Source organism: Leptonychotes weddellii, chromosome 13 (assembly GCF_054177405.1).
Source record: "Leptonychotes weddellii isolate Sample4059 chromosome 13, ASM5417740v2, whole genome shotgun sequence".
Taxonomy (NCBI): Eukaryota; Metazoa; Chordata; class Mammalia; order Carnivora; family Phocidae; genus Leptonychotes; species Leptonychotes weddellii.
This window is the reverse complement of record NC_138381.1, coordinates 81453440-81470461: the sequence shown is the minus strand read 5'-3', so window position 1 is coordinate 81470461 and position 17022 is coordinate 81453440. Positions and strand designations below refer to the sequence as shown.

At 43.1% G+C, this 17022-nt stretch overlaps 1 protein-coding gene across 1 annotated transcript in view; it reads left to right on the top strand.

Moving 5' to 3' along the window:
• Nucleotides 1-9728, top strand: part of LOC102738327 (uncharacterized) — a 12386-nt gene extending 2658 nt beyond the window's left edge. The window contains 4 exon segments of the mRNA XM_081802494.1: nucleotides 2875-3001; nucleotides 3274-3366; nucleotides 4423-5458; nucleotides 5460-9728. Coding sequence (XP_081658620.1) covers nucleotides 2875-3001; nucleotides 3274-3366; nucleotides 4423-5458; nucleotides 5460-5475 — 1272 coding nt within the window. The 3' untranslated portion in view covers nucleotides 5476-9728.
• The last annotated feature ends 7294 nt before the right edge of the window (nucleotides 9729-17022 follow it).

The following is a 17022-nucleotide window of genomic DNA, read 5'->3' as shown; positions in this document are numbered from 1 at the left end:
CTTCTCCTTCTCTGCTCCCCCTGCTTGTGTTCCCTCTCTCGCTGTCAAATAACTAAATAAAATCTTAAAAAATAAAAATAAAAAGAATATTTTCATCCTCCCGAAAGGAAACCCCGTCTCCTTAGCAGGTATTCCCCGTTTCTCCCCGCCCCAGCTCCAGGCCACCACAATATGCTTGCTGTTTCTCTGCATTTGCCCATTCTACCCATTTCGTATCAACAGGATCACACACTACAGGGTCTCTTGTCACTGGCTTCTTTCATGCAGCCTACTTTCAAGATGTGGCATGATGTAATACTTTATTGTCTTTTGTTGTGGAATAATATTCTATCATGTGACTGTAGCACATTTTGTTCATCAGTTCCTCATTTGCTAGACATTTCCACATTTTGGCTATTATGGATGATGCCACTACGAACATTTGTGTTTATGTTCTCTATTCTCTTGGTACATACCTAGGAATGGAATTGCTGGTTCCTGTGGTAACTATATTTAACATTTTGAAGAACTGATAAACTTTTCTTTAAGTTTTTTTTTTTTAAGATTTACTTATTTATTTTAGAGAGAGAGAGAGAGAGAGTGTGCAAGCGAGCAGAGGCAGAGGGAGGGAGAGAATCTGAAGCAGACTCTCCGTTGAGGACAGAGCCTGACATGGGGCTCGATCCCACAACTGTGAGATCATAACCTGAGCTGAAATCAAGAGTTGGGCGCTTACCGACTGAGCCACCCAGACGCTCCTCTGATAAACTTGTTTTAAAGTGGCTGCTTCATTTTACTGTCCCACCAGCCATATGTAAGGGCCTCGACTTCTCCACTCCTCACCAACACTGTTATTGTCTGATTGTGGCCGTTCCAGGGGGTGTGAAATCACCCTTGTGATTTTCATTTGCATTTCCCTCTGTACCCACATTGATGTGTCTGGGTATAAAATTTTTATTCACATTCTTTATTGCTTTCAGTTGGAAGGCTCTTGTGTGCCTCCAACTTTGGGGAACTTTCTTGTTTTATTTCACTGATTATTTCCTCCCCTTTATTATCCATTCTCTCTAGCTCTGGAATACTTGATGGGTTTTTGGATCTATCCTCTGAGTTTAAAAACTTTTCTTTAATATGTTTGACTTCTTTTCTTTTCATTTTTATTCTTGCGGAGTTCATCAGTGTGGTAATTCACACTGCAAACGTCTTCTTTCAGGAGATACATTCTGCTGTCTGGCAAGTATATCAAGCTTTTTTTCCGTTCAGGTTTTTGTTGTTTTTTTTTTAAAGATTTATTTATTTATTTGACAGAGAGAAACACAGCGAGAGAGGGAACACAAGCAGGGTGAGTGGGGGAGGGAGAAGCAGGCTCCCCACTGAGCAGGGAGCCCGATGCGGGGCTCGACCCCAGGACCCTGGAATCATGACCCGAGCCGAAGGCAGACGCTTAACGACTGAGCCACCCAGGCACCCCTCCATTAAAGTTTTAATAACAGCTCATTTAATGATTCCATCTAATGTTTCAATGTGATGGTTGAAGGGGCTGAGACTCAAGTGTTGTTTACATTAAGATATCTGTTTCAAAATCAAAAATACAATTTTTCTAAGAATGATAACCTTATATAGAATGTAAAATCCAGATCTTGTGTTTGGCTTGAAATCATTCTTTTGGGGGCACCTGGGTGGCCCAGTCAGTGAAGCATCCGCCTTCAGCTCAGGTCATGATCTCAGGGTCCTGGGTTTGAGCCCCACGTTGGGCTCCCTGCTCAGCGGGGAATCTGCTTCTCCCTGTGCACCCCCATGCTCTCTCCTTCTCTTTCTTTCTCTCTCTCAAATAAATAAATAAAATCTTAAAAAAAAAAAAAGAATGTTAAATAAATGTATCACTTGGGGATGACTTCACTTACAAATAGTAGCTCTAATAATATGGCCCTTGAAGTTTCTCCTGCAGGACACCTGGAGTAGACAGTCCTGGGCTAGCACAGCTCTTGAGGGGTGCCATGAAGGGCTCCGGGTCTTTCCAGGGTTCTATTCTCCCATACTTCACAAGTTGGTTTTCTGTCTCACACATGTTGCCTCATGGCTCAAGGTGGCTACTGCAGCTTCAAGTACACGTCTGCTTTAAAAGCAGGGAGAGGGACACCTGGGTGGCCCAGTTGGTTAAGTGTCCAACTTTTAGTTTCGCTCAGGTCATGATCTCAGGGTCATGGATCAGGCCCCACATCAGGATTCGCACTCAGTGCAGAATCTGCTTAACAGTCTCTCTCGCTCTCCCTCTGCTCCTCCCCCTGCTCGCTCTCTCAAAAATTAATAAATAAATCTTTTTAAAAATAATAAAAAATAGGGGCGCCTGGGTGGCTCAGTCGTTGAGCGTCTGCCTTCGGCTCGGGTCATGATCCCAGGGTCCTGGGATCGAGCCCCGCATCGGGCTCCCTGCTCTGCGGGAAGCCTGCTTCTCCCTCCCCCACTCCCCCTGCTTGTGTTCCTTCTCTCGCTGTGTCTCTCTCTGTCAAAGAAATAGATAAATCTTTAAAAAATAATAATAAATAAAAGGGAGAACAGTAGAGAGAGCAGAGGGTACTCTCAGTATCTCTCTCTTTTATCAAAGAAGCAGCAGCTTCCCCCAGATGGCCCTTGCACACTTCCTAGATCCCGCTGCCAGCCCACAATCACAGGACTAACTCTAGATGTAAGAGAGACAGAAGGACAAAGGGAACGGTTGTGATTTGTTACTGGGAACGGGGCGGTATTTGCACCCCTCGTACAACTGAGGTTAGCAGACAGAAGGAGAAGAGCTATTCTGAAGACTGCTAGTGGCTCGTACCCCGGGGCCCTTACATCTTTCTTTCATTATCCAAAACCCGTTGGTTCAGAGTTACCAGGAGTGTGCTCTTTCAGGGATCATTGTCATTTGAGGATGTGGCTGTGGACTTCACGCGGGAGGAGTGGCAGCTGCTGGACTCTGCTCAGAAGACTCTGTACAGAAATGTGATGTTGGAGAACTTGAGCAGCCTTGTGTCACTAGGTAAGGACACATCCTGTGTGGACTCGGCCTAGTCAGCTGTCTTGTCCTATTCGTTTACTGAAAAATGGGACCTGTGAAGTGTGTAATGACTTAGGGCTTTAGTTTAAGAATTCAAAAATTCTTAGCCCTTCTTTGTCTTCAGAGTGTTTGTCCATGTGCATCCCAAATGAAAGGCCTCATTCACAGCCTCTGAAGCTAAGCATTTGTTTATTCTTTAGAAGCCTAAAGCCCAAGAAATTGGGCTCAAGTCCTGTGTGATTTTCCATACACAGGGTTTCAACTTATCAGACCAGATGTGATCTTCAGACTGGAGCAGGAGAAGCCACGGGTAATCAGTGAAGACATCCCCAGTGAGAGCTTTTCAGGTGAGTCACCTGGGAGGCAGGGGGATTGGAATGCCCTTTGCAGCGAACAGTGAAGACAGTGAAGGGTGGGCACCTTCACAATGTTGTTGAGAGAATTCTCAAAGTCACTAAACCTTTGGAAGTGACTCAGAACCATTGAGATGGGGACACCTGGGTGGCTCAGTCGTTAAGCGTCTGCCTTCGGCTCAGGTCCTGATCCCGGGGTCCTGGGATCGAGCCCCGCATCAGGCTCCCTGCTCAGCGGGAAGCCTGCTTCTCCCTCTCCCACTCCCCCTGCTTGTGTTGCCTCTCTCGCTGTCTCTCTCTCTCTGTCAAATAAATAAAAAATAAATCTTAAAAAAAAAAAGAACCATTGAGATAAGCTTCTCAGATACACAGATATCTATCACTTATCCATGTGAGGATAATCTGTCCTTCTTTGCTTTGATTTTAGAGTGAACTATGCTTCTCTGGTCTGTACTAAGGAGCTCAACCCCTCTTTCTCATGTCAGACCTTGTACATTCATTTTCCTCTCCACACCACAAACCTTATCCTGCTGATAGGTCCCTTTTCTTTTCTCTTGGACACAGGAGTCATTATCATTTTTTCCCTCTCACTGTTCTAATTCCCACATATTTTCTTTCCCTTTTGACTGGTAAATGCCTCAGATTACTATTGTATACCCACAGTCATTTCCTCTATTCTCTCCTTGATTTCTTTTATGATAGTTTACTCTTTCTATTCCCATAACCAAAGGAATAACTTTGGTGTCGTCATTCCCTGCCTTCTAGTGCAATTTTTTATGGCCTTGTCTTAGAGTTGAGTGTGTGTACAAATGAAACCCTTTGCCTGGGACAGATTATTATATCATTGCTTCTAACAACCTATTTAGTCAATGTGTTTTTTTTTCTTCTCATCTATTATTGGTTTTCTACCTCAGTATTCATGAACGCACTTTATTTAATTTTAATTCCCAAACATGTACCGATGTGCGTGATTATTTCTACAGTTCTAGTTCATCTGGTTCACAGTTATTGAAGAATTCACAAAATGTGTTTTATTGTTCTCTTTTCTAGAATACCGGAAAGTTGATGATTACAAAGCATGGCACCAAGAAATTCAGGACAGGATTAAAAAATTGGAACAAGTCCGTGAAATGAATGCAAGTGGAAAAATATTTCAGTCTGGCATGAACCTGGCACCTTTAAAGCAAAAGCACAGGAAGCGTGTCTCAAATGGAAAACATTTGAAATGCTCGTTAGATTTATTTACTCAGACTGGAAACTGTGGAAGAAAGCAAGCTGGTAAGGTCAATGGGTATGAGAAATCCTGTCTCCGTACTGAACATGAAAAAACTCATGTTGGATTAAAATACTATGAATGTAATGAATGTGGAAAAGTCATCAGCAAGAAGTCACGACTCATTGTCCATCAGAGAACACACACAGGAGAGAAACCATTCAAATGCAGTGGATGTGGCAAAGCCTTTTCCCAGAAGTCACACCTTGTTACACATCAGACAGTTCACACGGGAGAAAAACTTTATGGATGTGAGTGTGGGAAGGCCTTCTCTAGAAAGTCACACCTCATCACACATCAGAGAACTCACACGGGAGAGAAACCGTATGAATGCAGCGACTGTGGGAAAGTGTTCTCTCAGACATCACAGCTCATCATTCATCAGCGAAGTCACACGGGAGAGAAACCCTATGCGTGTGGTGAATGTGGGAAAGCCTTCAGCGGGAAATCACAACTTATTACTCATAAGAGAACCCATATAGATGAAAAGCCCAACAAATGCAGCGAATGTGGCAAAGCCTTCAGAGAGAAGTCAAGTCTCAATAAGCATCAGAGAATTCATTCAGGAGAGAAACCCTATGGATGCAGTGAGTGTGGGAAAGCCTTCAGTGGGAAGTCACTGCTCATTAGACATCAGAAAACTCATTCAGGAGAAAAGCCCTATGGATGCAATGAGTGTACAAAAGCCTTTATTTGGAAGTCACAGCTCATCATACACCAGCGGACTCACACAGGAGAGAAGCCCTATGGGTGTGGCGAATGCGGGAAAGCCTTCTCCCAGAAGTCACACCTCATCATACATCAGAGAACTCATAGAACAGAAACCCTAGAAACAGAGTGAATGTGAGAAACTTTGAAGAAAATAATCGCACTTCTCTCTACATCCTAAAACGCATTTATAGAAATTCTCTGAAGGCCGTGAGTATAGGAAAGTCATTGGCAGGAAGTTCTACTTCCTTAAACATCAGAATGCCAAACGGGAGAGTGGGCCTATGTGTGCAGTGAACGTGGCAAAGACTGTAGAGAAAAGCACTCAGCAAATCGTCTAGTCTCGTTGTAAATCAAATTATTCATATTGAGGACAAAAATAATGATTTAAAAGAATATAGAAAAACTTTGTCAATAGAAACGTTAAAAAAAATCAATTTCCAACTCTGGTATTCCATCTTTCAAAGAAAAAATTATTCAGTTTTAAATGATAAGCATATGAAACCTTAAAGATATATATGTATTTGTATGTATATATATGTTAGTAATGATGACAGCCAAGTAAAAAGCCTGTTGCTTCAGAGGAATATAGGGCTTATATTCCTGAGTATGCCTACATGTTATAAATTTATATATTTTCATAGCACATGTGAAATTAATGTGTGAACATGGTGTATTCATGTTTATGACACAGGGTCTGTCAAGAGTGCTACACGATGGATACGTTTGTTTATACCATAACGGTAGAAGATAAGCTGGACCAAATGATGTAATGTATTATTTACAAACACTCTAAGATATATTGCCAGATATTTTTGGCACATGTAAATGAGTTTGAGAGCTCTTACCTGCTCTGTCTTCAGTAATAGAAGCTGGACTTTTTCAGTAAAGTCTTCTGCCTCCTCTGCGTCACCAGTTTATATACAGAACTGTTGTTCATACTAGACATGCAAAGGCAAGAATACACATTAGCATATAACTGAGTGAGCAACAGAAAAGCCCTGAATTGCATCGCTCATCATCTAAATATATGAGAAATGGGGTTCGTAAAAATAAAAGACCCACAAAGCATATCCTCCTATTATGTTTTCAGTGGGATTTCTGTATAGATTAGTTGTACATAGGTTGAATATAATAGAGCCAAGAAACTATATTTTAGGTTAATATGTTAAGACATCATGTAATACTGTTCTCTGTGTCAATCTTTTAATGTTTTCCTAAAGTACTTTGCAAACAATTAGAAGAAACTCTATTTAAAAAAACAAAACATATAGTTCTGTAAGGTTACATGCAGAGACTTTTTGCTAGGAGAATAGGATTTTTGATAATTTGATTCAGACATCTTGTACAGATGAGGCTTTAGAAATCAAGTTACTTTATTGTTTGTAAAAGAAGTCTTTAATGTACAAGAAACCTTGCAGTGCACAAGGTATTATCTTGCTTTTAAATACGCCAACTTTGTTTAATTTTTAAATAATGTGTCTTGAAAATGCCAAAACCCTTTCTGGAATGTTGGTGAAATTCAGAGGTTTGCATCACACCCAAATGTGTGATTTTCTTGTGTTGCCAACACAAGAAACTTGTCTTTGTTGAAACCATCTATTATGCATGTTACCCGTGCCTCCGTTTAGAATTTTTTAGTACTTCCTCTCCTTGATAGTGTCTGACAATGTCAGAATTCTTTCCTGAATGGTTATAACATTCAGACTTACAGAAGAATGACTGTTTTCATCAGAGAAAGGGAGATTTGTGGACAGTAGTCTTTATATTGCATATCCAATGGCAAATGTTATTTGTATACGGGGTTGCATCAAAATTAAAGTTAGGACCTAGGTTAGCAAAGTATTGCTTTGGGGGGATGACCTTGACCCCAAATTTCTTATGCAACCCATATGGGGAGGTCTTCATTATTCCAAAGTGTCCTGTGAGAACTTGTCTGACTTACCAATCAGGGTCCAAGCTTGAGCTCAACAGCTACTCTAAGTGAAGCTGAGCGAATTACAGTTGATTAAAGAGGCAGTAGGAGAGCTGAGAAGCCAGAGGGGGTGGTGAGGTGGAGCTGTAAGTATTCACATGGAGTTTCTGCTCCCTATCCTTGCAACCTTGACTGCCTCTGGGTCTGAGGGCTTAATCCTCAAGGGAAGAAGTCTCCTATCAAGCGTTACAACAGTTCCTTGATGCTGTTTTGAGCATCTTGTGCCAGTGAAGCAACCATCAGAGAAGGAGGTTACTATTACTACTGGGGTTTTAAATCCACAGAACTAAGGAATTGCTGACACACATTTGGGGCCAGGTGGACTCTGTATGGAGCCTCTTAGTATTTCCATTATGATTGTGAGTTCGGGTAGGAGACTAAAGCACCCTAATAAGGATAGGACTACTAGAAATTCAGTCTTCAGTAATGAAGATTGGGTTTCCCCACAAGTAAAGAACCTTGACGCACCAATACCTTGCTAATGGCAGGCATAATACGAAACACGTGGCAGAAAAAAAGTTATTTAAAAAAATCAAAGTTTTGTGGTGAGTACAGAGGTGAATATGCCTGCCATGTATATTTTTGTTGTATTTCAACAAATTTTCCTTCCCTATTTTTTTTAAAGATTTTATTTATTTATTTATTTGACAGAGAGACAGTGAGAGAGGGAACACAAGCAGGGGGAGTGGGAGAGGGAGAAGCAGGCTTCCCCGCTGAGCAGGGAGCCCGATGTGGGGCTCGATCCCAGGACCCTGGGATCATGACCTGAGCCGAAGGCAGACGCCTAACGACTGAGCCACCCAGGCGCCCCTCCTTCCCTATTTTTTGTTTTGAATTGGAACATTGGTGAGGATTGGTTTTATAATTTAGTTCATAGATCATGAGATCAAGAAAAGTCACATTGGGGGTGCCTGGGTGGCTCAGTCAGTTAAGCGTCTCCCTTCGACTCAGGTCATGATATCAGGGTCCCGGGATGGAGTCCCGTGGCAGGCTCCCTGCTCAGCGGGGAGCCTGCTTCTGCCTCTCTCTCTCTCTCTCCCCCTTCCCGTTGCTTGAGGGCTCTCTCTCTTTCTCAAATAAATAAATAAATAAAAGTCCAGAAGGATATAAAGTTTTGGGGAAATCTTACAAACAAACCTGACCTAATGGACATTATAAGCCTCTACACATAAAATCTGCAGAATGCACTTTTTTTTTTCCAAGTGTCCATAAAACTTTCACAAATACAGACCATGTGTGATGCCATAAATCAGGTCTCCATAGGTGAAAATCCTAGGTATGTTCTCAATAATAATAGATATAAAAATAAGTCTGGAAAATGCTCAAATATTTGAAAATTAGGCTATATGCTTATAAATAACACAAAATGAATAAATCAAAGGGGAATAAGAAGGTAGTTTGGACTAAAGGTTAAGAAAAAAAACACAGTTCAAGAGAGGCAGCTGAAAGGGAAACATAGCTCTTCAATGCTTATATGAGGAAAGAAGGAAAGTCTGATATGAATGATTTAAGCCTCTACCTTACAGAAGTTCAGAAAGAGCAAATTAAATCCAAAGTAGAAGGTAGGAAATAATAAAGATAAAAGTGGAAATCAATAAAATAGGAAACAAAAATAGAGAAAATTAACAAAAATATAATCAGTTCTTTGAAATTATAAACTGGATAAAGTTAGAGCAATCAAGAAAACAAACTCAAATTACTCGTGGCAGGGATGATAGAGTTTTCCTTACAGATCTTGTAGATATTAAAAGGTAAATGAGGATGCCTGGGTGGCTCAGTTGGTTAAGCGTCTGCCTTCAGCTCAGGTCATGATCCCAGGGTCCTGGGATCGAGTCCTGCATCAGGCTCCCTGCTGGGTGGGGAATCTGCTTCTCCCTCTATCCCTCCCTGCACTCATGTCTCTCGCTCACTAACTCACTCAAAAATAAATAAGATAAAATCTTAAAAAAACAAAAAAAATAGTGTGAATTACTTAAAATTGGAAAACAAGGATTTAATATTGAAAAAATTCTTCGTAAATATGGGGTGTATAATACTTTTATTTTTGTGGAAATAAAAGGATATTAATATGTAACTTGAAAGCATCCATCCTTTTTCAAATGTTCACTAATTTATTTAATCAGAAAAAATTTAAATATTATAGACTAATATGGCCTATCATAACAGAATTTCCTGTAATTTCAAGATGTGCTCAGAGCATTCAACAAAGAATAATCTCATTCAGGATGGTTGATTTCAAGAGGCTGTGAATGTCTTGTACTCCACTTTTTTCTAAATCCTCTCTACTTCTATGTGATTTGAGTGTGAACCCTTATAGTTACTTTAGTTTCTATACATGTACATGCAGTCTAGTGATTATAAAATACGACGATCAAATTAAAATGTGAAATTCACTGAATAGCTCTGAAATATTTTCATGTGCTTATTTATAAACAGGACAACTGTCTAATTTCTGTTCCCAAAAGACACTGAGATTAAAACAATTACCAAACACGGTGAAGGATTTTACTCTATAAAATCTATAAATATGAGACTCTTTGCATCCTTATTGTGAGAACTGATTTCAAAAGCCTGAGATTATCTTCCTGATGGCTTTTAGGAGTCCGGGGCTACATTACAAGAACTAATTAATGCAAAAGTTTCATACTGACCAATCGTGTGGCTACACCCCAGCCGACTGTAAGCCAGTGGTGGGTGATGGTCCAGTGAGACCAAAATGACCTGGAGAGGGTGATCGAGACACAGGCTTCCCGGGAACCTGCACGCAGGGAGTCCAGGAGCGACCAACTGCTGCTAGGATCTACGTGCAGCAAGATTTTATAGCAACTAACCTACAACTTTCTGGACCCTTCCCCTCCTCTTCCTTCCAAGGGAGATGCTCCAGAGCCCCTGATCTTGAACCCTGAACATCATGTTTTTCTACATATCCTGCCTGATGGAATTATAGAGGGAGGTTGGGATCTCTGCATTCTCAAGATAGTGACTAACGGGCATTCAGGGTATGCTCACACAAACAGCTATCCAGCACATACCATATACAAACTGCTTTGCATGTCCTTGCTGTGTACATGAGAATACAACTAATGTGGCTGTACACTACCGTGGAACAACCCACAAATCATCTTTTGTAACTTGTACATCCAACAAGTAATAAATGTATCATTCCCATATAATTTTAATTATTGGTAGTATTCATGATGAAATACTTCTTTACACATAATTATCTACTTATAATTATTTTCTTTATAAAATAGAACACTTATTTACATATGTGGGGTTTTTTTTAAGATGTTATTTATTTATTTGAGAGAGAGAGCATGAGGGGGGGAGAGTCAGAGGGAGAAGCAGACTCCCTGCTGAGCAGGGAGCCCGATGCAGGACTCGATCCCGGGACTCCAGGATCATGACCTGAGCTGAAGGCAGTCGCTTAACCAACTGAGCCACCCAGGCGCCCCACCTATGTGTTTTTTTTTAAAGATTTATTTAGATCTCACGACCCTGAGATCATGACCTGAACTGAAATCAAGAGTTGGAAGCTCGACAAACCGAGCCACCCAGGTGCCCCTGATTTTCAAGCTTTAAATGGTGTGTTACATTCCAATGTACACTTTTCCTTCACATAGTTGTGCAATGTTAAATGTTTGGGAAAACTTGCCCAAACTAAGTGTGCATGCACTTACCCAGTTAGAACATTTATGACTTTCCCCTTAATTCTTACCACAAAAATAGCGCAAAGAAATTCTACTATGCAGTTGATAAACTGGTGATCATATAATAGTTTTATAAAGTTGGTTAATGAATTGGTCAGGAGCAGTAAAATGCTGTAAAATGTGTCCAGGTCATTGAGTCAGCCGCATTCTTCCTTGTGGGGTCCACTCGGAAACAACGATGGAGGTGCAGTGACTCATCTAACTTGTATGGGCCACAGTTTGCGTACATGTGGGGGCTCTGGCAAAGAGGAGGTTTCATCTGTGTTGTGTGACTGAGCTCAGCATTAAGAGTTGTGGGAAGACAGGCCCTGAGTTAGAATTTAAAATATAAATGATTTTTTTTCTCTATGGGGCAGGGCATGAGAACACACACACATTTTCCCTTGAAACAGCAATGTAAGTCAACAGAAAGTAAGAAATACATTTATGTTTTTATTCCATTTGCCCAGTTCTACAATTTGAGTTGTAATAGGATTATTCTAAAATCGGCTTAGGATGTAATAATAATTTATATTAAAATCATCTTAAGATTTATATTTATAATAAATTTTATAGATTTTATGTATGATAAATTATATATTAAAATATACATTAAAATTTAACAATCATATTAATTAGTGCTATTAAATCTGCTTATTAAAATTTAAAACAATATTATTATATCCAAAGTTGATTTTACCAGTTTAGTGCCAGAGGGATTGTCCACGAGGATTTAGTAATCACTAGTGCCTTCTTCTTGTTCTTCATCTTCTGAGGTCAAGTTACAGAGGTAGACAGGGGAACACCTGGGAAGTAGAAGGCTATGACCTCCTGAGGGAGAAAAATGCCCTCAGTTCCAAACGTTCTGAAGAAGCGGAGTGGCTTTCTTAAGACACACCATAAGCCTGTGAGGGGAGCACCAGCCCAGGGTGCTCAGGTGAGCATGACTCCCTGGTCAGCCTGGGACGCAGGTGTGCGTGCACACACACACGCCCTATCCTCCTGATACAATGTGCACAGTGGCAGGTTACTGGTACGTCAGACATGGTTTGCACACTTACTCTCAGAGTAAGAGTCAAAGTCACTTTGTTCTGAATTAAACTGCTTTTTCTGTGCCGTGAACATTTTGTACAAAATGATTTTTGTGTATCTTTTTTTTTTTTATAGATTTTATGTATTTATTTGATAGAGCGAGAGAGCAGGAACAGGGGGAGCGGCAGAGGGAGAGGGAGAAGCAGGCTCCCCGCCGAGCAGGGAGCCCGATGCGGGGCTCGATCCCAGGACCCTGGGATCATGACCTGAGCCGAAGGCAGATGCTTAATGACTGAGCCACCCAGGCGCCCCAAGATTTTATTTATTTATTTGACAGAGAGAGACAGCGGGAGAGGGAACACAAGCAGGGGGAGTGGGAGAGGGAGAAGCAGGCTCCCCGCCGAGCAGGGAGCCCGATGCGGGCTCCATCCCAGGACCCTGGGATCATGCCCTGAGCCGAAGGCAGATGCTCAACCGTCTGAGCCACCCAGGCACCGCTTGAATTTCTATTTTTTATGTTTCCCCTTATACTGGATGTTCTCAGATGCGTCATAGGGAGCTCTGGTGCATGAACGTCAGCCAGACCAGCCTTTCCTGCCCGTGGCCTCTCAGAGTTGGCATCTGGCCGTGAGAGAGGCTTGGCCTGTCCCAGCCCTGAGCCCCTTGGGGCCAACGTGTAAGTAGGACATCTGTTCCTGATGGAGGGGAGGGTCAGGGCCAGAAATCAGGAGACAGTCAGGGGGCCCGACGGGGGCTGGCCAGAGCTCCCTGGTCGCCGGTACACTGGCCCTCCCTCTGCGGAAGGTCCCTCAGGCCACCAGCCCAGGCTGCCCTGCCCTCCCGCAGGTAGGCTCCTTGTGGCTCTATGATTTTCGGGCAGGTCTTTCCTCCCTTCCGCCGCTCCCAGTACCAGACTTAAAAGCAGATACCACGATGATTTCAGCAGATGGGCTGAGCAGGGAGCCTGTTCGATCCCAGGACCCGGGATCATGACCTAAGCCGAAGGCTGCCGCTTAACCGACTGAGCCACCCAGGGGCCCCGCCAAAAATTTTTAAAAGATTTTATTTATTCGAGTGGGGGAGGGGCAGAGGGAATATGAGAGCAATCCCAAACAGGCTCCAGGCCCCGGGTGGAGCCCCAAACAGGGCTCGTTCTCTCCACCTTGAGATCACGACCTGAGCCAAATCAAGAGTCGGTGGCTTAACCGACTGAGCCACCCAGGCGCCCCAGCAAGGCAAATTTTTAAAAAATCTGGTTTACAGAAAACACTTTTTACCCCTTATAACCGCTCAGCTAGCGCCTCCTGGGTTCCATCCGGAGCCGGTGCGTTACTCAGAGATCGGTTTTTGCTTAGTAACAAGCCGCCGTTGTTTCCCATTGGCCAGGGCGCCCACGCCCGCTGGCACAAGCGGCTATTGGCTGAGATTGTGTCTGTTGGCCAATTCCCCGCCTCCGCGTTGCTACGAGACAGCGCCCTGCCTAGCAACGGGCGGCTCCTAATTGCCATTGGCGACGGTGCGGTGCGGAGTTAGGAGCGCCTGTTCCGGCTCCTTGACCACCGCGGAGTTCGGAGGGGCTCCTGCGGTCCAGGCCCGGGCTGCCCGTGCAGAAGGCGGAGGGCGCCCTGGCGGAGTGCTGGGTGCCGCAGGCTCGGCGGGTCCTGCGGAGCTGCAGGGAGACCTCGTCCTCGGCCGAGCTTTGGTGGGGGCTCCAGCAGTCGGGACCCTAAGTGGGGACGGGGGCGCGGCCGGGACGCATCCGCGAGTTGTGAGCCCGCGGGGGCGCGTAGGGCTGGCCCCGGGCCGGCTCTTCCCGCCGCGGGGTCTCAGGGCTGTCCTCCCCTGCACCTGAGTCTCACCCCGGCCCCCGCGCCGACGGCGGGCGCGCCCCCACCCTCCCTGCGCCGAGTCCTCTCCCTTTGCCGTCTCGGAGACGCGAATCCCTGCTGCAGCCAACTCCATTCCTAGCCAGCCAGCTTCCTTCATCTGCTCCATCTGGTACTCGCGTCTTCTGTGTTGTTGCCTTTGTTTTCCGTGTTATTGTGTGATCTGTGCCCCACTTTTCTCCCTCAGTTTGTAATTTACACGTAGGAACGTATGCCGCCGAGTTTAAAATATATAAGATCTAATTTACATTTTTATTTTATTTATTTTTACTCTCACCTACAATTTTAAGAATACAGTATCTCTCCATGGCAGCAGATTTAGCACATTTTTATTTCTAGAGGGCATTTGATACAATTGTATATTTTTTAAATATGGCAGTTGGTTAATGTACTTATTTCTAAATTTTTCTGTGGGTATTTCATCCCTAATTTTTTTTTTCTTTTTTTAAGACTTTATTTGACAGAGAGAGACACAGCAAGAGAGGGAACATGAGCAGGGGGAGTGGGAGAGGGAGAAGCAGGCTTCCCGCTGAGCGGGAAGCCCGATGCGGGGCTCGATCCCAGGATACTGGGATCATGACCTGACTGAAGGCAGACGCTTAACGACGCTTAAGACCTAACCCTTGTCCAATGTCCTGCCCTCCGGAGTATTTCCTTATGGAACAGCGGTGCTTGTTTACATGGTTCTGAGAATCACTTATGTAAGATATCTTTTGTGGAAGCCATATGCGACTTGTTTTTTCAAATCAAATGAATGAATTCTTTGGCAATGATGATGCACAGAGGTAAAATCAAACATTGGGTGTTGGGACATACATATAAGGTCTGGTGTTGATGGCTTGTGATTCTGTAAAATTATTTGGAGATGTGAAGCCACCTGAGTATAAAGGTGGAGTTGTCTGTGATAAATGTCTTTCCTCTCTGTATCCCCAATTTCTTTCCCTCTTCTAGATTCTTTCAGTAAATTTTCCCTCAGAAGGAAAAGAATATTTTCTCTCGGTCACCTCTCTCATTTTGCAAGCCTTAACCTTGAGTGAATTTTAAATTCTCCCTTCCAAGCCTTCAAAAGAATTACTGCTTCTGTGTCTTAGTTTTCATTCCGCAGTATTTTTTGTTGGACTGTCACTCATTGCCAAAGGACAGTTTCATTGGCCCTGTCCAATGTCACCTAGATAGTAGATCACCACTGACAACAGCATCCAACAGTTGCCCGGTGTGCAGGAATGACCAGTCACTGTTGAGCATTTGACCCATATCTCTTTATGATTACTCCAAGAACTACTGCTTCCTTTCAGACACTGGCTACTCAGAGATAGTGTATATTTCCCACTCAGGTTGGATGCATTTCTAGATGTTTTCCAATGGATTTAGGCCAGTCTATAAATTTACTAATGAGGGATGCCTGGGTGGCTCAGCGGTGAAGCATCTGCCTTCAGCTCAATTCATGATCCCAGGGTCATGGTTTCTGCCTGCCACTCCCCCTGCTTGTGCTGTCAAAAAAATAAAATCATAAAAAAAAGATTTATTTATTTGAGAGAGAAAGAGAGAGTGCACTAGCGAGCTCAGCTAAGGGAAGAGGGGGAGGGATAGAGTACTAAGCAGACTCTGAACTAAGCGAGCAGCCTGATGCAGGGCTCCCTCTCAGGACCTTGAGATCAGGACCTGAGCTGAAACCAAAAATCAGATGCTCAACATTCTGTGCCACCCAGGTGTCCCATCTTACAGATTTTTAGATATGTGGAATCATACACTAGATTTCTTTTTCTTTTTCTTTTGTGGAAGCCATATGCGACTTGTTTTTTCAAATCAAATTGATTTGATTGTAGTAATTTTGGGATTTATCCATGATGTTGTATTGTTTGTTCCTTTTTATTGCTGAGTTGTATTCTGTTTGTTAGTCCATTACCTTGGAAACAGACATGGAAAATAAGTGTGGTTTTGGGCACCTTCAATTAGGTAACACTGCCAGCCAACCACAACCATAACCAACCACAACCACAACCATAAAGCTGATGACCTCCGATCCTTCTTGAAGCAGTAAGATCCACTGGAGATTTGTCAAAGGGGCATGGTTATCTCTTGGTGGCTAAGTTAAGATTCCTATGGATGATGCTTTGTTTTGGCTATATTGAACATTCGATACCTCTCATTATTTCAAATATTACTCTTTCAGCTAGTTGACATTCTGCCTGACCTATTTTTATGGACTTTCATGGAAGCCTGTCACCATAGCTGCCAACCTGGAAATGATTTCACTTGTCACTTTCTTAAGTTATTCCAGATATGAGCATACTAAATTAACTTGTAAGCATGCTGTGAGTCATAAAGAAGCTGGAATTTTTTTTTTTAAAGATTTTATTTATTTATTTGAGAGAGAGAGAGAGAGAGAGCACATGAGAGGGGGGAGGATCAGAGGGAGAAGCAGACCCCCTGCTGAGCAAGGAGCCCGATATGGGACTCGATCCCGGGACTCCAGGATCATGACCTGAGCCGAAGGCAGTCGCTTAACCAACTGAGCCACCCAGGTGCCCAAAGAAGCTGGAATTTTTATAGTCATGTTTCCTCTTAGATTACTAACATGAATACAAATTAGTGCTTGAAACTGAAACTAACCATGTAAAATAATCTAGTTTCATCTTTTTATTTATTTATTTTAAAAGATTTATTTATTTATTTGATAGAGAGAGAGAGTGAGCAGGGGAAGGGGCAGAGGGAGAGAATCTTCAAGCTGACTTCCCCCCGATTACGGAGCCCAACGTGGAGCTCCATCCCACCACCCATGAGACATGACCCAAGCCAAACCCAAGAGTAGGCAGCCCAACGCACTGAGTCACCCAGGCACCTCTAGTTTCATCTTTTTAGGCAAAGAACTCTGCACAAAACAACTGTATAATCTGTATAATAAGAAACATCAATTTTTTTAAAGATTATTTATTTGAGACAGAGAGAGTGAGCATGGAGGGGGAGAGGCAGAGGGAGAGGGAGAAGCAGACTCGCCGCTGAGCAGGTAGCCTGATGCAGGACTTGATCCCAGGACCTGGAGATCATGACCTGAGCCGAAGTCAGACTTTTAACCGACTGAGCCAC